The sequence below is a fragment of the Anopheles funestus genome, chromosome 2RL (genome assembly GCF_943734845.2).
Source record: "Anopheles funestus chromosome 2RL, idAnoFuneDA-416_04, whole genome shotgun sequence".
Taxonomy (NCBI): domain Eukaryota; kingdom Metazoa; phylum Arthropoda; class Insecta; order Diptera; family Culicidae; genus Anopheles; species Anopheles funestus.
The window spans coordinates 78,438,031-78,459,679 of NC_064598.1; the positions used below are offsets into that span (position 1 = coordinate 78,438,031).

The 21,649-nt window shown below is 40.6% G+C and overlaps 4 protein-coding genes across 10 annotated transcripts; 1 reads left to right on the forward strand and 3 right to left on the reverse strand.

Annotated features, from left to right (window-relative positions):
- Positions 1-1,731: 1,731 nt before the first annotated feature.
- LOC125762512 (ATP-dependent RNA helicase me31b) lies at positions 1,732-14,441 on the reverse strand. Of its 3 annotated transcripts, none has more exons than XM_049424673.1 (7): positions 14,293-14,441; positions 12,625-12,642; positions 10,959-11,130; positions 10,794-10,872; positions 10,330-10,708; positions 9,524-10,171; positions 1,732-9,043 (listed from the first exon to the last, which is right to left on the reverse strand). In XM_049424673.1, exons 3-7 carry the CDS (start codon positions 11,003-11,005, stop codon positions 8,874-8,876), a joined length of 1,323 nt encoding a protein of 440 aa, XP_049280630.1. In that variant the 5' UTR covers positions 11,006-11,130; positions 12,625-12,642; positions 14,293-14,441; the 3' UTR covers positions 1,732-8,873. The 3 variants fall into 3 exon arrangements, with proteins under 3 accessions (XP_049280630.1, XP_049280629.1, XP_049280628.1); XM_049424672.1 differs by having other exon boundaries at positions 12,448-12,642; XM_049424671.1 differs by having other exon boundaries at positions 10,959-12,642.
- Positions 14,442-14,836: 395 nt separating this feature from the next.
- On the forward strand, positions 14,837-15,552 carry LOC125762516 (ER membrane protein complex subunit 5). The gene is made up of 3 exons (XM_049424684.1): positions 14,837-14,988; positions 15,062-15,114; positions 15,195-15,552. Exons 1-3 carry the CDS (start codon positions 14,913-14,915, stop codon positions 15,432-15,434), a joined length of 369 nt encoding a protein of 122 aa, XP_049280641.1. The 5' UTR covers positions 14,837-14,912; the 3' UTR covers positions 15,435-15,552.
- A 1-nt stretch (position 15,553) lies between these two features.
- LOC125762509 (T-cell activation inhibitor, mitochondrial) lies at positions 15,554-17,613 on the reverse strand. Its single transcript, XM_049424669.1, has 4 exons — positions 17,494-17,613; positions 16,820-17,428; positions 16,442-16,754; positions 15,554-16,373 (listed from the first exon to the last, which is right to left on the reverse strand). The coding sequence occupies exons 1-4, from the start codon at positions 17,514-17,516 to the stop codon at positions 15,762-15,764; spliced, it is 1,557 nt and encodes a 518-aa protein (XP_049280626.1). The 5' UTR covers positions 17,517-17,613; the 3' UTR covers positions 15,554-15,761.
- Positions 17,614-17,790: 177 nt separating this feature from the next.
- Positions 17,791-20,660, reverse strand: LOC125762515 (CKLF-like MARVEL transmembrane domain-containing protein 4). Of its 5 annotated transcripts, none has more exons than XM_049424682.1 (3): positions 20,099-20,660; positions 18,736-19,214; positions 17,791-18,658 (listed from the first exon to the last, which is right to left on the reverse strand). In XM_049424682.1, exons 2-3 carry the CDS (start codon positions 19,120-19,122, stop codon positions 18,515-18,517), a joined length of 531 nt encoding a protein of 176 aa, XP_049280639.1. In that variant the 5' UTR covers positions 19,123-19,214; positions 20,099-20,660; the 3' UTR covers positions 17,791-18,514. The 5 variants fall into 5 exon arrangements, with proteins under 5 accessions (XP_049280639.1, XP_049280637.1, XP_049280636.1 ...); XM_049424680.1 differs by having other exon boundaries at positions 20,015-20,660; XM_049424679.1 differs by having other exon boundaries at positions 18,736-19,217; positions 20,015-20,660.
- Positions 20,661-21,649: the final 989 nt, after the last annotated feature.

Genomic DNA, 21,649 nt, shown 5'->3' on the forward strand with positions numbered 1-21,649 from the left:
ATGCTTTATGCAATGTTCATTTTGTTTTGTTTCTTCACATCCTGGAACGATGCTATAGGAATTGCTCTGGACGGCAGCTAAAAAGAACAAAATGCGAAGGAACATAATTGCAATAAGCTGGATGCTTCATGACTACACACGCATGAGGGGCTGAATATCTCACTGACCGCGTTCTTTTTTTTTTTTGTAACAAGCACTTTACATTTTCGATGAAAATGAGATCGGTTAAAGGTCAAGCGAAAGCCTTTCCAAGTATGGATATGGCATTTTCAAGCGAAACGAGCGTTAAATAAGTACGAATTCGTAGAAATATTAAAAGTATCAGCTTATCATAAATAAATATATTGATTTTCATCCAAAAAAAGAAAATACATAATTTATTAATCTCGACGAAAATGCTTAAGGTACGCCCCGCCATCATACCATAAAGCCATCCTGATATATACAAAAAAGTAGAAAGCTTTCACCAAGTAGCCATATCAAAAGGATTCATAATTCTAGTCCACTCAACTGCTAACAGACGAGGCCTTTTCTTCGCAAAACACGCACACACACACAAAGAAAAACACAACGTTGAAGAAAAAATGCGCATACATAAGTCACGAATTTATGTTTTGCTTTCATGTACACACAGTACTACATATGCAAAAATGCAACCAATCCTTTAAGGATACTCGCACGAATTTGCTTTTTGCCGTTTCTGTTATTTTTGTTCCATCCCATGCTCGATGTTCTTCATGCTGGAACATGATGATGATGATGTTGATGCGGTGGTGGTGGCCCAAACCCGGGGGGGACGGTGGTGCCAATCCGATTTACTTCTTTCAGCTATTTATGAGCGTCGTCTCGATCCGAACGAAATTTGAATAATGAACACACGGAGACTACACTTGCTTTGCGCGTTACCTTTCCAATAGCAAGGCAACAACAGCGGAACAGCGGACGGGTGGGGAAAAACAGGAAACTTATAACGTTGAATACTCTTACTTCCCATTTTGGAGCTGGTTGAGCGTTGTGCTGCTACGAAAGGTTAGAAAACTCGCCGCTTCATTGGAAAAAAACAGCTCGATGATGTAGAGCGCTGGCAGTGGTGGTATGTGACGAAAGATTGATCGGTTTCAATCTCGACCATAGAATTATTTAATATAAAAAAGAAGTCAAAAAAACATAAAAATTCTCTACTGAGGAACCTGAAGAAGGCAAAGATAAAATTCAATTAAATTGAATTAAGCAAAGTTCTACTCGATTTTAGTAGAATCAATCTCTTTTGCATCGAAATAAAAACAGTTTCACACTCATGAAGTTTGTGTTTCTTTTTTAAATTACGCCATTTTGGAGCACTGAAATTGCTGCAAGTTGCATTCACCCTTTTTTGGGATTTCAATTTTGAACTTGAGCGGTAGAAACTCCAACTACTCTTACTACTACGCTCCACTGAAATCCTTTCCTTATTATAGAGCTTTTCAGCAAACGAAAGCTTTCTTTCAAGAACGTTTTGATGAGACAACGAACCCTGCAAAAATGTAATCCCGAAAAGCTTTCCATCAAACAAAAGCACAACGCTATTCATCAGTACTGCACGATCCTTTGCCATAATTGTTTTGCTATAATAAATTTTGCAAGTTGCCATAATAATTTTTCTTTTTTCCCCAAAAACCTGCAAAACATACAAATACAAAAATTAAACAAAAAAATATCATCATTGATGCACTTTTAAATTAAAATGCTGTATTTTTGTAGGGTGTTATTCGATAGCAGTTTTATTTCCCTTTTTGATGTATCTTTTTTGTTGTTTGTTCTTTTGGGCTGTTTTTTTTGTTTCTTTTAATTGTTTTTTTGTTTTGCCCATATACTTTTTCCATTGTTTTCGGGTTGTTTTTTCCAGTTGTTGGTTTACTTTTGCTTTCTCTCTCTTTCCCTCTTCGTGAGTTAAAATCGTTTCTAAACCTATTCCTACGTTAACGTTACAAATTTCAGGTACCGTTCTCACATTTATCGTCGTTTGTCTTCCCGTCCAAGAAATTCAAAGCTTCATTCTATATATGGGTGATCGTTTTACGTGAATGATTTTTGCTGTTGGATAATGGCCACAAATTGGTTTGCTGTTTTGTCTCTCCCACCCCCTGCAATTAATGGATGATTATTTAGCCACGTTGGTTTTTAAAACTATTTCCACTGAAAAAACATGATTGATTTCTGTTGCATTTAACATGCGCGCGCCGCTCGTCTTCAGTGTTCCGCAAGTACATCTTCCACACATTGTGTTTTGCTCTTTTTCCCTGCTCTTTGTTTCTTATCACTCACTCATTAGATATCGGTTGATTGTTACTTTGATGTGGGTGCATGTGTTATGGATTTTTTTTTTCTGTTGTTTCTTTTTGTTTGCTAGCAATTAAAACGATTTTTACTTCGATCCTGCGACATACGTTCGTCTTGTTTTTAGTTTACTTTTTGTCTAATTTTAAACACAAATATACTATACGCACACGCCTCTTTCTCGCAATTGAATGTTATTTCTTGTGTTTGCTTTTTTCTTTTGTACGACAATATGATTGGATGGTATTGTAAAAACTCGTGCTTCCATTTGCTACTTAACACCAATAGGAGTAGATTTAGAGTAAGAAAATCGCTCACTCCGAGGACACCATACCGCCCCGGGACACAAACGCCACACCACTGTGGGGTTTGGCAGCGTATGTCCCCCCCTTTACACCCCTTTTGTACATTATTTTCCCACAGTATTAGTAGTAGCCCCACATACACACATAAGATGGAATTGTGAGATGTATCTTTTTCGATGTTATTGTTCTCGTTCAGTTCATTTCGTCTTCACGTGGGAATGAATGGTTAGTTCCGCTACTGCTACTACCCTTCTTTCTTATGCACGCACACACAAATCAAAGCTACTTAAAAACTGCTATCTTCTTATAGGTCAAACCGATCTTCAATGCTTTCCCATGTTGCTGTTCTCTTTATGATAAAATTAATACGAACGTTTTCAAATGATGCTGTTTGTGGACTTCAATGAAACGAGATTGAATCGAATGCAATTTAATTTTCAGACTTGTTTTTACAGATTTATGCAGGAAAATGGTTTCAACCTGAAACGGAATCGTTAATCTGACAACCAATAAGCTTTCTACGCCTTAATCGCATTAGAACACTGGAATATATAATGGAAAACAAGGCGATTATCCAGATTCTAAACACAAGGTTCATGCAATTTAGGACGGAATGGAACTTATTCGTCACTGCTTCATCACAGTTCTCTAGGCCCGGTTACAGAACCAAACAAATGTACGAGAACAGCATCGGGGAAAGTTTGACCTACGTTAAGGAAAAAATAGCTTCGACTTGTGGGGAATCTTCGATTTGTTTATTCTTTAAGTTGGCGTGAATGTTACTTGGTTCGTCGTATGTCTGTTGTAATATGGTACGGAACTCACATTTATCACTGTTTTTTTTGTTGTTGCTAATTTTAGTCGCCTTGTTTGTGTTTCGGTAACTATGCTTACGGTTTATAATTAATCACTGAAAGACACTTTTGTAATAACCCATAACAGTAGGTGGTAAAAACATACTGTAGCCGATCCATAGAGAGTGGTTGGTTTTCATGCATGGGCGCGTAACTACAAAACCCGTTATTGCGCGCGGGATTAATCGTGCGTTGACGGTTGTAGAAGGGCCCAACAAGAAGAAGCAACTAAACGCGCACCAAAACTCAATGTATGCTGCATTATTCAAAAGAATTAACATGGCGGAAAAGAATGAAAAATTTACTGCTATTATCAAACATTATAAACCCCCTTCTTTTACTAACTAGATCGTAATGGAGCGATCATGTGGCCTGCCTGAACCTATTGGAAGATTTTTGACGGACATCGAATAATGGTTGTTTTGTTACGTTTATTGCACCCATTATGTTCAATGTTTGATTTAACTTATTTTTGATTTTTTTTTACCTATGTTTCTCCCCCCAAACAACCCATGCGAGATAAATGAACGGTTGCTTAATTCCAAAAATGTTTTATTCCGCTACAGCACACAAAACTTGTTCTGGACTTTTGCTTCCTTTCTCGCGTATGATTCCAGAGACATGTGTCCTCGTTTCTTAATTGTCTTCGTGTAAAATGCAGGTACGTTGAAGTAATTGTTGCTGCTGTTGTTTGTTCTTCTTCGTGTTCTCTCATTCCATCGTGCGTGTTCGTATGTCAATGTAAATGTGTTTTTACCATACTTCATTACCAGAGGTTAATACCTAACACCACCAATTCACCACCAAACGGATAGGATACCACAAAAAGCAACAGGAAATCCTATCGAGCATGAAGGAGCTATGAAGATCCTTCATTTAAAAATTTGCTATCCCTTATGAAGCTATCCGTGTGCCGGATTTAGCGCCTTTAGAATGGCAAAGCAATTGTTTGTAACTTTTCTGTTTCTTACAATCTTAATTTTCTCGACTAGGCCACAACAAGCAAGTAATGATGTTTTCCGTTTTTGGTAGAAGATAAATTGATCCAACCGAAGATTCCTTTTTTGTACGTTTTTGTTCACTTTTCGATTGATTTTAATACGATAACTTCGTTGAAGAGCAGTGGTTTGTTGATGGAAATTTTGACTACTTCTCACGAACGAACACGTAACGTTACAAGATTTGTAGGAATATTTATCTTCCCGACCGACGTGTTACGAAAAAAAAGCATGGCACAGTCTAATACGGCGGGATTTTGGAAATATGCTTCGAAATCCATTGATTATCTGCAACCTTCTCGTTTGTTTTGTTCCATTGTTCTAACCGTTAAAAGTAAACACATTCATGCCCGCCCCGTTCATACATTTTCATTCGTTAAAACACTACGTTCACTCTACCGTTGGCCACAACAAACATACTCATCCGATCGTATCAATTCACGTTCGCATCAAATATCCATTCGTAACACATCTCCATTCATTCTTGACCAACCTTCAACGCATTCATTTCTATTCTCGATTATTCTAAATTAATTTCCTACTTATGTGTCTCTGTCTCCAATCCAATCTGCGGGGGAAAAATACGTGTAGTAAAGTGAACTCTTTATCTCACACGAGAACTGCAAGAGAACTATTCATTTCTCTACAAAATTTCAGAAGCTGTAAAGCAGTGATTTCAAACTCATTTTGGTTCGCAGACTAGGGTTTGCTTGTAGAAACCTTTCTCGCGGGTCGATTTGAATGCAAGCCCGTATGACATCCGGTTTTCTAATCATATAATCAGATTTCCGGTTCAATTGGTACAACATTGCTCCTTACTCCTTTGCGAGCCAGATTGAAGAAACTCGCGGGTCGCGTATGTTTGCCATGACTACTTTAATGCAACAACATTTGTCACGTATTTTCTTCGCTCTTCCTCCAATATGGTTCTTCGTATTTCTTTTTCTCCTTTTTATATCCCTGATTTAGCTTAACCCTAGAGGTTTAGAGGATTCCTGCACTAGGCCAAGACCGTGAAGCGGTTGTAGTGCACGAGAAGTAAGTTAGCTTAATACTCACTTTTCTGCATCCCAATGTCTAATCCCCACCTACAATTCCAATGTCTCAACTGGCAAGAAAAGCTGCAAAGATATTTGATTGATTTGCGGCACCCTTAAACAGCACGCTTTCGGGAAGGAAGGCCACCTCTGCGAGGATGTTTCCGGAACATGTTTCCAAACACTTTTACTTGGCGCTTGACGCTGTCAGTCTCTATTCTCGCAAACCTGTCTAAACCCTGCCCTGTCATGTGTCTCTTCAAAAGCATATGGAACGGATGTCTAAGAACAACTTAAAAATCACGTTCTCTGATCAACTTTGTTCTCTGTTCCTGTGTGATGCGCGAAAATAAGACGCGATGAACGATTTTAATCAGAGTGACATTTTGATGTTCATTGATTGCTCAGATACTCATTGCGTATGCTGTATGACTAGCTAAATCAAGAGCCAGGACAGATCGTAACCGTGTTGCGTTTGTCTGTTCGTGTGTTACCACTGGTTCACACATCCCTAAGAACAGTTTAAGAATTTTCATTCTGGCGTTAGTTCATTCTTGCAATTAACATTCCTTCTCCGATACACCGTGCGCTTTAAAGTTGCATTAAATGTCCCATTACATCAATGAAACTCTATCCAGTTTAATCCTACTCCAGCGAGAAATAAAATAACAATATCCATGAAACATTTCCCACACAGGAAATGTTTGTTTCCTTGGAATTCGTTAGAAATTTTCGACCAAAAATAATTTCCCAACAGACACAACAACGATGATGTTGTGGCATTACAAAACAATGATGATGTTTTGATCAGTTTTTGTATCAATCCTTTCCCAACCCACCTAACCATCAAATTGTTCATTTTCTATCGATTAAATCCTTCGAACCCCAATTTGCTTCAGTCTGTCTCATTCCCTTTATCTCTGCTGTAGTGGCATTTCTTATCGCTTCTTTGTTTTGCCCACTGTTGTTTTCTGACTTCTGTATTTTACAGTTTGTAATCGCTAGATTAGCCTACTTTATATGTACAATTATGTGTTCCGGCTGTCCCAGTTTCATATGTCCACGTTTGTTAGCTTGTTTTTTCTTCTTCATTTCATACGCTCTTCTTCCAGTGCATTTTCAAAACTTGCGTTTTCTCCATTATTTTGTTTCATGTAGTCTCGCGTTCGAGTCTTTTGTATCCCACTTCTACCAAAAGTTAAGATTTGTTTTTAAACCGATACTAGAAAACAAAAACAACGATAAATCTGTTGTGTGGATCTTCATTGTGCTTGGGTGAAAGCCATACTACACCTCCCTTTTTGATAGTTGTATCCCTATTATATCCTCTGTCGAATCTCACACACGCCACCCATGTCTTAACCCGCAATCATACATTCCGCAGAACAGATTCCGCTGGCGCGTGCTACGCAGTAGTAACGCTAGCAGATAAGCTTTCCCACAGTTTTTTGTTTGTTTTTCCACACATACAAACACACACACACACACATACAACACAGTCACACATTCCCGAATTAGGAAGGAAATTAACCCAACTTCTTGTTTTTGTCGCCGTGTATATTACACGTGCGATACGAAAATCAAAAGCAATTATCATAATACAAACAAAAAGCGTCAACACAGGTTGGAAGAAAGTACCCTATACTCACTTCCACAAACTATTCTACAGAGTGTTCCAACCCCTCTTATCGTATCGATCCAAAACATAATCTTATCAAACAAACTTCAATTTTACTTCACCCTCCACTGTGCTTGTGTTTTGTATTTGTTTTTTGGAATTTATCCTTTTCCCCTCCTACCAATGCATTCAAATGTAATTTTGTGACAACAGCACATTAACGTAATCTTACATCTTTCCTGCCCTCGCTGTCTCTCGTTCTCTCCTTCACTTTTCATCACGTGCTAAAATTAAAAAACCTTCCTCTGTTCTTATTTTCCAATCTCCCTGTGTGATGCACCTAGTTCTTCATTGTGCACCAGAGCGTATAGCTTATACAACTCTTCTGTTTCCGATACTTTCCGCTGATCTTTTCAGCGCGAAAACATTAACCTTTCTGTCTTGTCTGAACGCTTCCCAGCCTTCACATGTTTCTTGTTTGTTTTGCTGATAATGTACGATAATGATTAATGATCTCGAGTGTGCCAAATGCAGGAGAAATCAAAGACAATGTATTACCCAGCCGGAGAAGAGATAATGCTGTTGGATGTAGGATTAATGTATGTGGTTTCGCTAATTTGAAGAGTTTGCTAACATTCGCGGAAGAATGTTTGGCTACAGTACGTTGCGATATTCTGGTCAAACGAGCCTATTTTTACGCCAAACATCGATAGAAAAGGTCGATCGGTATAAAAATCAATATCGCAGTCATTCGCTTATGTTACACGACACATACAAAAAGCCGAAAATTAAAGGATCGATTGTCTACGTTAAACGCAATCGGATTTAACACAAGCGCCGGTTGGTTAACTTGAACCCATTATTCGTTCTCCATTAATGCGCACTATTCTTTTATCAGCCTCGCATACGTTCTTGTCCATCGCATGGAAGAAATCAAACCTGATTATCGCACGCACACATACACAGCTCTCGAGTGGTACAGTGCAGGAAGTATACAATTGAACGAATGTTGTCCATTTATAGTAGAGTGCACAACATACGACAGAGCCCGATGTAATCTACCCGAAGATTTTTTCACATTCAGAACAAGAATGAATCGTTCAGGACTTTTATCGTAAAAAAGATTAAATCTTTTTTCTTCCGACGCACACAAGCAGGCAATCAATATAGAGCACGTTTTCGCGCATCGATCAAATTATTGAACAGTGAAAATATACTATCGAGTTTAGTGTTTGGTTCGTTGCTGTGTGTGCTTGATAATAATTCTTGGCTTATTTTTCCAACGTTTTGTTCTATTTGAAGGAGCGAAGGAGGACAATAATGATGACCTAGGCTAAGGCTACATTCAAAGTTGCCATCATAGACGTTACGACGTTACCATTCAGATAGATTGTGTAAAATGTCCTCAACTTCATGTTTCACACAAATGCATGAAACTTTTAAATTAGTGTGTTGTTACTCATCAAAAATTTTCTCGGCTGTTTATGTTATTTGGCTGCTGATTCTAATCAATTTTGTACACTTCATTTCTCTTCTCCGTTCACCGGGTTTTCTCCCATAATCTAGCCCCGGCACACTCTCCCATCATCCGTAGTATTGCATCTGCTCTTTAATCATATTTTATACATTTGCCATTCTGATTTCCTGATTTTTCGCCGACAACTTACCCTCTTTTCCCGCGCTATACAAACTCTATATCACACACACTCCTCCCCCGCCTCCGCAAGCCCGCCCACCTTTCTTACTTATTTACTAACGTTTTGCTCCTCTTGCGCGCTGTTCGGATCATCCGGTCGCGGTACGTACAATGCCGGATCGATCACTTTCGGGATGGGCTTAATTTCCGTGCCCAGCTCCTTTTCAATGCGGTGAAGATCGAAACGATCCTCATAGGTGATTAGATTGATGGCGATACCTGCGGAGGTCATACACAGCAATTAAAATCGTTTTATACATTTAAACATTTGTGAGAACTGAGCTTCTCGTATACAATAGAGAGAGATTGATGAAGCCCCAAAAGGATAACTCGATGGAAAGTTTACAATCCCACAAACAATTCCTGTATCAAAATTATAAAACAAATGATGCAAGGATATTTAGGTGAAAGAACAACACTTGCGACTACGAACACAATCAATCACAGTAGATGACAGCACGCTTAAAGCACATGTTAACATGAAACCAGTACGACGATATCAATGAAATTCGATCGCACGAATATTTACATTTAGACCGCCGTACTGGCGCTATCAGATATGCTATCTCAATTGCGTTATTATGTGCATTTTTTTCTAATGTCTGATAATCTTATCGTGTCACTTGCGCTGTTCATTCATCTATAAAAATCTCTGTAAAATATATAAAAAAAAAAAACAAATCATTCGCATGTACTTACCCAAATGTCCGAAACGTCCGGATCTACCGATTCTGTGCAGGTAGGTTTCTGCCATCTTAGGGAAATCAAAATTAATTACAACGTTCACAGCCTGTACGTCGATACCACGAGTGAAGAGATCGGAGCACACCAAATTTCGGCACAGACCCGATCGGAAGTCGTGAAACACACGGTTTCGGTGGGCCTGCTGCATACGGGCATGGATGTAGTAGCAGCAGTAACCCAGCTCGGTAATCTTTTTCGCCAACAGTTCGACACGCTGCGTCGAATTGCAGAAGATGATCGACTGGTTGATCTGCAGCTTCGAGAAGAGCGTATTCAGACAGTGCACCTTCTGGCGCTCCTGCACGAACGCGTAGTACTGCGTGACACCCTTTAGCGTCAGCTCCTCCATCAGATTGATTTCGTACGGATCGCGCAGATGCTTCTCCATGAAGTTCTTCACGCTCAGTGGGAATGTCGCGGAGAACAGCAGTATCTGGCGCTCTTTTGGCAATCTCATTATGACATGATCCAGCATGCCTTTAAAGTCCTGCGACAGCAGCTTATCCGCCTCGTCTAATACTAGCATCCGGCACTGGGACATGTTGGCCACCTCTTTGTCCATGAGATCGAGTATACGACCGGGCGTGGCAATGATCACTTGAACTGTTGGGTGGTTTGATGCACGCAAGAGAAGGACGAGTCGTCATGGAAAAGAAAAGCGAATTGATAAATTAACACTCATGGGAGAATCAGAATTGGCTGCGACAATCAATAATAATCGAGTATTCTATTTTCCGTTACAAAAAACAACAGAAACTTACCTTTCTGATAAATTCTCATGATATCATCCTTCAGGTTCGTTCCACCGGTCGTCACCATGACGCGAATGTGCATGTGCTTCGCCAGCTCGATGCAGATCTGTGACGTCTGCAGGGCCAGCTCGCGCGTCGGCACTATGATCAGTGCCTGAATGTAGTCCTTGGTCGGGTCGACCTGCTCCAGTACAGGGATGCTGTACGCGCCCGTCTTGCCGGTACCGTTCTTCGCTCGCGCCAATATGTCCTTACCGACCAGGGCGATCGGGATGGCCGCCTCCTGGATTGGGGACGGTTTCTCCCAACCCTTCTCGAAGATGCCCATCAGCAGTGGCCGTTTCAGGCAGAACTCCTCAAACTCGTTTCCTCGGGTATCAGTAACATCCTAATGGGGGGAGAAAATAAAGCACCCATTACAAACATTGATCCTTCCGAACACAAGATATTCTCTTGTCAATCAATATACTCACACTAGTCTTAACTCTAGTATCTTTGGGCGGTATTTTAAGTTTGGCCTTCCATCCCATGTCACCAACTTTGTTGTTCTCGCTGGAAAAAAACAATATTGTTCACGTATTATTATCCAAAAATTCTTAAAAGACAAATTATAATGCAACACACACACACACACTTACCCTTTCTGGCTGAGATGATTATTCGAATTCAACGTTTCAGTCATCATGACGCTGATAGGTTGATTTTTGCTCTTCCCACTCACTAAATTTAGCTTTTGAACAATAGAAATTCTCCTATTTGTGCACCTCACACACTGTTACCGTTTTGCTGCTTCTTTTCTATACAAATAGACTAATTTACGCGGTGTTTGTTGGTTGATTTCAGTTTAAAAAGTATAAACCAAAACGACTGACGATCTGCCGCTCCAGTAGCAATAGTTTACAGTAATTTTTACACATTAACCACCTGTGCTGGAGGTGAAGGTGATGGTTCTTTTAGTAAGATGAGTATTGGCGTCTTTCTCTTCTCTTTCTCTTTTACTCCGCTTGCTACGGATTGCTCTTCTTGATGTACGAGTTGGCTTTACACTTAAAATTAGTTTTCCACCTTATCCATTCACAACTTATGCGCTAAATCACTACAAATCTAGTATTCACAATTTTTTGTTTGCTGTAATCTTAATCACTGTGTTTGCCTGTCGTTAGCTAAGCGGTGCTATCATCTGCTAGCTTGCTTTGTACCGTCTTCGCTTCTTCACGGTGTTGCCACCGTCGTCGCCGCCGCCGCCGCTGTCGATGCAATGCTAAGGATACGCCGAAAAGGGCCACAGTAATCGCTACGATTAATTGTGAATGCCTTTCTTCTTTCCTTGTGTATACGTATCTTGTTTGTAGGAATTATGACTGCTGGTATTATTCCTTTCTCTAGCCGCGGCGTTCTCCCTTTTCTTCACCTTCGTTTGAAACCAATCCCTTTTGTGTTCACCTTTAGAACGGTTTCGCCACACATCGAGCGCTTCTTAGTAGCGTAATAAATTAAAAAGTCTTGTATTCTCACCGTTTATTCACTAGCAGCTGTACGTGTTGCTCTTCTTTCGCTTTTTGTGTTCTTCGCGGAAAGTTATTTATCAAAGCCTGTATGTTCACGTTGCGGGTTTAACGTATTTTAAAGTTTTGTTTTCTCACCACCTCGCGCACGTAACAATTTACCAAACACAACACACACACACGATTATAGCACTACTTCCTCACGCTTTACGATTGTTTTGTGAAGAACTATCTCTGATTGTGTTTCCGCGTGTGTGTTTGTTCTGTACAAAAATTGCACTGTAATGATAGTTATTTGGAATTCTTCCGCTGTAGAAGAATCGTTCCGTAGCGGAAAACTTTTCACCGAACTGGAAGAAAAATAGCACAAAACAGCTAAAGGAAACTCCTTTAGTTCGAGTTGCACATTTAGGCGGAAGCTTTGCTATAGCACCAAGGATGTTGGTCGAAAAAATTTCCGACGTGTTAGTATATGTAGGGAAGGAGGCGCGAACTGCACACGGGTATTGATATACCACCGCGAGGGCCACAAGGGTATGACGACAAACGTGTGGTGCTTTTTTTCTTGGACAAATGATAATTTCCTCTCTCTGCCCTAATCGAAATGTTTTCGCGCACTTACACACACGTGGGCACACTCACGCTCGCTTTAAGCGGTCGGGTGGTGGATTTTTTATTTCTTCCTTCAACTAGCTCGTCTCGTTCGCGCTTGGTTTCTTCGCTTTTGATCCGGGATGCTTCGTTATCCTTCAGAGGGACGTGAGTTTTCTGTGTCAGAATTCACTTGATTCGTATTTACCGTTTTCAGGATAATTCGCTACAAATGAAAGATAAAGCACAGTATAAGTCTATCGTTAATATGATAATGTTTCGCTGTAAAGAAACGCTGTTTGCCCTAACGACTAAATGCGATAAGAGTCACAACCATTTTTCGACTATAAAAAATACAGACGCTTTCACTTTTGGACTGAGTTCCAATAACGAGTAGAATTACATTCAATATATTTTAAAATTAATAATCATAATAAACTCAGCTCGCATCAATGAACCTTCCTTCCTTCATCTTTTGTGAAGTGTGTAAAAAAGTGAAAAGTGCAACGCGTTCGTTTTCGGGGTGGCGCATAAATTCTTCCATCATTTTTTTCTTTCTTTCGCCTTATTAATGGCAGATTCGAATTTTGCCAAAACGGACGCGGCGGCGTTAGATAGTGGCCGTGTTTATGCGTTTGCGTGTGTGTGTGTGCATATGGTTTCGGCCATTGCAATGATGGTTGTGTCGCATCATTCCGCGAGAAAGCTTCGCGAGTTCCGCCGCAAAAGGGAGGAAATACCCCCTCTTTTCTGACCCACTATTTTGTTTAAATTCGCGATTCAACTGTTTTTTTTCTTGTTTCCTTTTTTTTATTTCATCCACCTATGAATGTGTGCTATGTACAACGGAACAAAGTCAACGCCACACATACGAGATTGTGAAGCAGCTAACACAACCTCACATTTGAACAAAGATAGAGAAAACTGTAATTTGTGTAATTTAAAAAAAAGCAGTATTTAAATAAAAATACCAACATAATTTTCCAATAAAATTCTATTATTTTAATTTTGCGATAAATATTCCCTTTTTTTATCCTTCCAAATGCTTCCTCTTCTGTGCCGTAACCAAAAGTGAGGTTATGTATATTCACTCATCTTCAAGAGTGTGTTGCCAAGCCAACATGGATGCTGAACTTTTTGTTACCAAACTTCATTAAAAGCCTGCTTGTGTCCTTGTTGAACTATCAACTAGCAAAATGTTCTAGCAACGAAAATGTTTCAGGAAGAAACTACCCGTCGTAAAAACCTACGATTACCACGTCACAGCGATCCTTCCTCTGCTTATTCCCTTAGCACCCTTTTCACGCCCTACCGATCCTTTGGTGGCAATCTTCCGCGAAAATTAAAGTTCTCGTATGCTGCAAAACTATGCCCATGTATTTATGAATGATTGTTCGCTTACGAACGAGGTTAAAATACGACCTACAAGGGTGTAATTTCAATCGCAAAGCAACACCCAAGCCACCATGCATCATCACCATCGTTCCATACTTCGTCCACCATGATGAACTTACCACAGGTAGCGGAACTTTCTCTTGGGTAACACACAATGTGAACCCAGCCAAAAATTCACCATCTTTCTACTATTTTATCAACTAAATCTACACACCAAAGGGCAGATAAACCCCGTGTTTAAATGACCTTCGCCGGTGACAAAAAGCCCTAAAAACCTCAAGCGTTACGTCGCACTTTGTCCAAAAACTCTGTGCCTCAAAAACGTACAATGACGGCTGCCATTTACAAAGCGAAGCCGAGAAGCGACCGATGATGAAGTCGTCCATTTTTTTGTCGAAGGAAAAAACGTGTTTTAGCGTAATTTCATCCATCTACTGTATTGCAAACTAGCATCCTGCACTTTCTGTGCACTTTATAATACCTTTTTAATGATTCCGCTTCTTTTGCTCGGTTATAATTTTCGCTGGGAAATATATTTTTTTTCACTTGGAACTTTTTCTCTCCTTTGCTTCTTTCTCGATTCGCCAACAATTCTATACTGCGTACGGTCGGGCACTTGTGCTCGACGCTCGAAAGCTGCTCGAATGTGGTACTCGACTGAGTTTTGTTGCCTGAAGTAGCGTGTACACGTCAACGTACAACTTCAAATATTTTTTTTATTAATTTACAATCGCTTTTGGAGATTTTTAGGGATTTAAATACCCTTTGCAGTCTAAAATCAAAATGTTAGAATTTATTTTAAACAAAATTGTACCGGAGTTTTTCTAATTCATCGTTAAAACAATTAATTTTGTAGCAAAAAAACCTCCACTAATATTTGTTTGTAATTATTTTTTTTCGACGTTTGCTCCACTTTTTTATGATTTTATTCTCTAATTATACAACTATCAATATTTACATAACTTTACCGAAACATAAAATATCCACAAAGTTTCTTCTCACAAAATATCATTTACGAGACCGACAACCGACCCACTTTCCTGACGTTTGTGCAGTGGTAAACAAGCCCGAACTTTTCACATCCGTGCAGCCGCAACCATCATGGCAATTTTTAATAAAATTCAAATTGTAATTGGATTTCTGTCCCTGCTGCATGCGGCTTATTCTGCCGCCCAGCGTAAGTGTTCCTCCGATCAAAGATAGGCATATACTGCCACGTTTCATCTCCTCTTTTCCTTCTCTTTACACAGACCGGGCATATCTTCGGATCACGGAACAGGAATTCTCCCAGCTACCGATCGATGTAAGAATTGTTTCTCTCCTCTTCTATTAGCAGATATTTCTCTAATGTATATCTTTTGCTTTCATTCCACTACAAAATAGATCATATTTCAAGCGATTGCTAGCTTAATTTATATCATCTACAACATACTGCAAGTGGTCGGTGATTTCAAGGAAATCCGTGCTGCGGTCGATTTGCAGGCCAAATCGTGGGAAACACTATCAAACATTCCCTCGTTTTACACCTTCAATCACCGTGGCAAGGCACTGTCACCGGTGTATGAGCAACCAAACCCCGATGCATACGACCGTCCGTACACTTCGGAGTCCTATCTGGATTAGTTTTCTTCTGTAAACCAAAAACAAACTCTAAATAAACGAGCTCCCCGTGGTAGCGTATCATCATGGTGTATGGAGCACGATAACAATGACAAATATATAAATTGTTTTTGATTGTATAGTTTCATGTCTTCTGATCTGTTTCTTTATTGTCTTTGCCATTCCACGCAACCGTCCTATACCTAATCGTTACATGCTAAACCCGCGTTTTTTTGTTTTTCGGAAAACTTTCCTACCTAAAAATCGTATCGTACATGGCACACCGGATGTTGGTTAACCCGCAAAAATTGACTTTCAATTCTCAATTGACTCTTACACGATATCTTCCCTCTATTGCTTCCAATCCCACGGTATGCACACCGTCCCATCCGTCAGCACGGAGTAGTACGTCGTAATGGTAAGATTCAAATCGGCCAGTTCTAGCCCATCCTTCACGCCTTGCGCCAACAGCTTCTCGAGACACTCGATCATTCGATCCGGTGTGACGGAATCGTCCTTCGTAAGCGACAGCAACCGAAACTGTGCCACGCAGCGTGCGTGCAAATCTCGCTCGACATGTTTATGCCGATCGTACGAACTTTGCTTTTCGAGCGCTTCCGCCAGATGGTTGGAGAGAAAATCTACCAGCAACGAACCGGGACAGGTTGCCGGTACGATTAGCTGTCCGGTGGGACTTACCATCAGTGGGCCAGCTTCCGATTCGACCACCAGCTCAAACTGTGAAAGATCGGTGGGCCACGACTTTGGAAACTTGGATTTACCGAGATAATCCAACAGTGCGGTCGTTATTTTGCGCAGATGTGAAGCGTACGCCATGGCTTGTGCTTTTGGCATAAACTTTCGCCGTCCGATACGAATGTTGCGCAGCACTTGGGACAATGCGTACTCGTACGCAGGTAATTTGCTCAGGTAGCTGTCGTGTTTATCGATCGTCTTAATAAGCTAAAACGAAAAATAGTTCGGAGTGAAAAAAACGATTCATCGAACTAATAACATCTTGCCGTACTCACTTCCAACCAGTTCCTCTGTACATCGCCGGTAAAAAGCATCACGTGCCCTTCAAGGCTAACACCGGTGAATGCGGCAAACACAAGCGTTCGATCCTTCAACCCATCCAACGCACCCGGATGCAATTCGGCCAGCTTTTCCAGACTTTTCAAGCAACCGCGAAAATGTTCCACGTTCCAGCCACAGTCGTAAATGATCTCACGCAATCCCAACCGTTTCGTCACATCCTCCCGAAGCTTTTCAACCTCTTCCTGGAGCTCCTGAACGGCTTTCGTACGTACCGTTGCCGTGACGACTTGCTTCCGAAGCCATTTCCTGTGGCAAATAGAAAGATCGACAGCATTACATAATGCGATCGCTGTTGAAAATGGTAAACCTACTTCAGTGTTTCGTTTTCGCGCACTTTCTTAATCCGAAACTGAAACAAATCAAACTCCTTCTCGAATGGAGAATCGTCTTGGTTGTCATCGTCGTCCCTGCCGAAATTATGCTCCGATCGTTTGCGGTAGTAAAATGATTGCTGATATTGCTGCTGCTGCTGCTGCTGCTGAAAGCTTTCCTCGTAAGTGCTGGATGCTGTTGGGTTTGGTGAGCTATTTTTAGTTGTAGGCATCTTATCGACGTATTCCGTCGGTAGGTTACAGGATTCGAGAATACGCCGTAGCACCAGCTTGGTATCGATGGTACGTTCTAGCGGTACCTTCACGAGATTAAAGGTGCCCCGATCTTGTGGTGCGTTCGATGCACGTATGTAAAATGGAAGCGTCCGCGGCGTTGAGGGAAGTATACGTTTCTGGCTGAGCAATGATTCCAGATGAGCACTGAGCAGCTTTAGCGAATCTTCATTCACTTGCCGTTGTTGCGGATAGCGTCCGAACAGATCCGGATGGACGGCAAAGTAGAAGGGCCTTAGAGCAGTCGCCACTTCGGACGAACTGATCATCCGGCGCAATAGCAGCATGCTTGGTGGAACCGTACTTCGGCACGTACTGAAATTTGAAATACGATTAGAGGAAAACATGAACACGTTTTGGACGACTAATAGCAAACATACCATTTTGTGAAGAAAATGTACATTCCGAATCGTTTTCCAAAAATCCAAGGCCAATCGTATGCTGTGTTACGACGGAAAAATCCCAAATCCGCCAAAGTTTGTCAACATACTTCACCCAATAACAACCAACAACGGACAGCTGACTGCTGTCAAACAGAGGATACAAAACATATATACCATCGAGTTCAGTACTCCAATATTACAGAGATTTGAAAACAATCGGTAAAATTCAGCAACAAACAAATCATCTAGGTACGATCTTTGTTTCTTTCATTTTAAATTAATACAAACAACCAATTGAATCCCTTATCTTCACTGGGTAAACTTCGGTGTAAAGTGTATTCGGAAAAACTGGTTTTCTACAGCGTGATTTCCACAAATAACTCTAGATCATCCCTTCCGAACGGGTTGTAAGCACATCGATTCACACAACTACGCAAATATCAAAATAATGCACACTCTGGCCAATAAAATGAGTTTCATTTGTTGTTAAAAATTGTGCTCGCGTGTACATCGAACACGGTGACACTAGATTCGGTAAGAGAATTCCGTGCGAGTTCGCTTTCGTTTTGATAAAAATACACGAGCGCACCCTTTTGTAAAGCTATCCTTTTTTTTTATCGTTGTGTAGTAAGGCGATTCAGTTTACGGTTGAGGTGGTTCGCATCGTTTAGATTATAGGCGGTTAAAACCGGGTTTGCTTTACCCTTAAACATTATTAAGTGCTATTATGAACAAACAATTGGAACAACGAGAATTGTTCCTAAACTATGTCACAAGACGGTGACGATCGTGATTTCGGGTACGGGGCGCGAAGAAAAAAGATACTGAAACAACAACAGTTTACACGTTACACGGGTAAAAAGACTGTTAAAATCTACAACAACAAAATCATACTGGGCTAAGGTGTTGCTAAGCTTTTGCACTTGGTTTTGAAATGGATTGTCCCTCCGTACCAAAAACAAAAACGACTAAAATGGGGAGAAATTGTTAAGACTTTGCTGCTACGAATTGCATTGTTTTATGCAGTTAACGTTGAAACCGTTTGCTGCTGCTGTTGCACATGGACGGTTCGGGATCCTTGTGCGATTTCACCCGCACGGACACTTTTGAACTTGAGAAATGCATCCACACCGTACCCGATCATGGCACAGTACCCGAAAAACTGCAAGATAACAATATAAAAAATAATCCATTAATTTACAGCTCATTATTGGAAGTATGGAGCTGATCGTATCTTACCGCTGCTGCCTGAAATGCTTCGATGCTGGTTGCAGCCGCCACCGAGGACGCTATCATGTACAGTGCCGCCCAGGCGGCACAGAAGTACAGTTCTATTTTTAACCAAGGGATTTTGTGAAACTTTTCACAAACATGAAACAAGTAAAAGACGAGCATGATGCCGCTAAACCAAAACCCTAGCATCGCGATCGTGTTGAAGAAGGAACCCTGTGGCCGGTAGCTGAAGTACGAAATCTCGATGCAGATGAACCCGATGAGATTGAGCACGATGCAAACAATCTTCACGATGCCCGGGATGGTCCGCACGTACTCCGGGTCGTACCGTATGTACGGCTGGACGACAGTTTGCTGCTGCGTCACGGTAGCAGTTTGTGTGAATTCACTCATGTTTTACTGCCGTTCTAATAATACACAACTCAATCCGGTACGGTTAGCCGATGATGATATGCTTCCAAATGGTGAGCGGCTGGATCGATCTGCTGCTGGGGGAGAGGGATGAAAAGGACAAAGCAAAAAAGGGTTAAGAGAAATCAATAATGTTTGCGAAAACATTTTTTGTCCAATCATTTGGTGCTGGCTAGCAGACGAACGGTGGCTCAAAAGCAGCAAGTACTAATCGATATAGGAGTGAAAGTATTCGATGGGCGAATTCAGCTTCTTTCAAAGCAAAACCACCCTCTAACCACCGCTAGGGAATGAAGTTTTCGGTTCCGATGGATTCGAAAGAAGCACAACACGAGACCCATTTAAAATTCGACCTTGAGCAGGTAGTCATCCAACCACCTGCCATCGTTTAGCGACCAGTTGATAATGTGCGTTACGCGCGCGCTATGTTTTATTCTGGGATTTAGGTGCGGCCACTTAATCATCCACTTCTCGGGGCAGATACGAAATTTAAACTTAAGGGCACCATACACACGCACATGGCACATCAACACTCGTGGGCGGCCCTAATTTAATAATAGGGATTAAATTGAATTAACTCGCCGGCATATGGTGAGCACTTTCGGTTTCCGAATCGAGTTTAACCATGCATGCAGATGCTTTTCTTCAGAAACTGCCCCCTTTTTTTAGCAAATGGATATTGACGTTTTATACGCACCAACACACGAAACTATACGCAAGGGAATTATTACTCAAATAAGGTAACGTTCTTCTCGCGCACTTGCTGCTTTGATGCTGATGTCACGAATCTTGCCCCTTCCATTGCTAGTTCCCTGCTACTTGCAAGAATGTTCTGTCTCCACGCGGAATGGGAGTTGTAAAAGTATGAGCTCACCTAAAAAAGAAACGGTGCGCAACTACTGCACTGTCCAGCCACTGTTTTCGATTGTTTTGGTTTTACAGCAACCCGTATACGCACTTGTTGAGGCGCTAAAATGGTGCGCCTGTGCCCGATGGTCAAGCTTCAGCTCGTAGCAAACGAAACGTCCATCGAGAATACTTTTTTCGTTCCAAAGCAACAGACTTTCTCTTGCGGGGACGTCGATGAACGATGGACGAGACACGACACTAACGTTCGGTTCGTACGCATGACACGAAAGCACGCACGCACGCACGCTACGCCACGCGCAAAGGGTGGGTTTTTGGCGATGGACGGTGGTGGTGGGTGCTGTTTAATCTGGTGTCGGGTGCACACGAAATAATAAAAATTTCACACAAAACACCAACGGTGGAACCAAGAAGCTGTACGATGTTGCAGCTTTTTACGTGTCGTTTTTCTTCCGATTTCGTATGGCTTGTTTTTTTTTCTTTTGGAGGCGTATTTTGTGTGAAACTAATATCTTTTCCCACCACACTCTAGCGCATCATCACACTTTTCTCCTACGATTACTGTCCGCCTTCTGTTAGCGAAATCAACACGAACTGTTTTGCTTGTGTGGACACTTTGGTAGATAATGAAGAAAATAAACAAATCACTACGCGCGGTCCAACGGACATTAGGAAAGAAATATGGCTGACTGTAAAATAAATTATTTAACATACTTTATTTTAATGTTCTAATTTATATACAACTAATACCAAAAAATTTTAAAATAAAATAAAAAAAAGGATTTTTTAATCGTTTCAGTATTTTACGCCCATTATTTCCATATTGACATACCATTGTTACAGACATGAAGCGTGATGCAGGGTTCGTCGAATTTAACTTTTAAATTTAAAAACCAGTAATTTTCCGGAGGAAATCCACGAAAGTCGAATAACGTTGAACAATCGTTTTAGAGGATTGTATACTTATTTACATATTACGAAGCACATTTATAAATAAACTTTGATCTCCATACACCATCCATTTTATTTTATTTATCTTAGTATTTATCTCGAATACCGCGTAACTCGGGAAAAGATTGTGTTCAAATAATTTGTTTTATTTTTACTATAATAACCTCCTCCTGACCGTTCTTGTATAATAATAAATATACAGCAGGAAGATTTTCTTTTCTATGCAAATTTGTATCTATGTTTGACGATGTTCCTGTGCGATCTTGCTAATTTTTTAAAAAAAATTTGCAGGTCGCTTCGGTTCCAGTTCGAGTTTGAATTAAATTAGAATTAAATACGAATTGTAAAATTTTCAATACTCTTAAAGAAGACTTCTTCATACAAAACAAACCATAAAAATTTTTTTGTTTAAACTGTTTTAAATTACCGCCGTATAATCAATTGAAATTGTGTTTCAGCATTGCTAAGCGTTGAACGGCGATATTTTCTATTAAAAAATTTATTCGCGAATAGTCACGAATAGTATGCAAATAGCCATGAAAAATAGTAATTGAGGAAAAGTAAATAATATTCCCTATCGAGCAAATATCACTAAATGAAAGAGATTGATTCGTAACCAGCAGGTACTTAAGTGTGTTGGTTTTCTATCGCTGTTCCATTCTCCACAATTGCTCACAATGTTCATTGATTT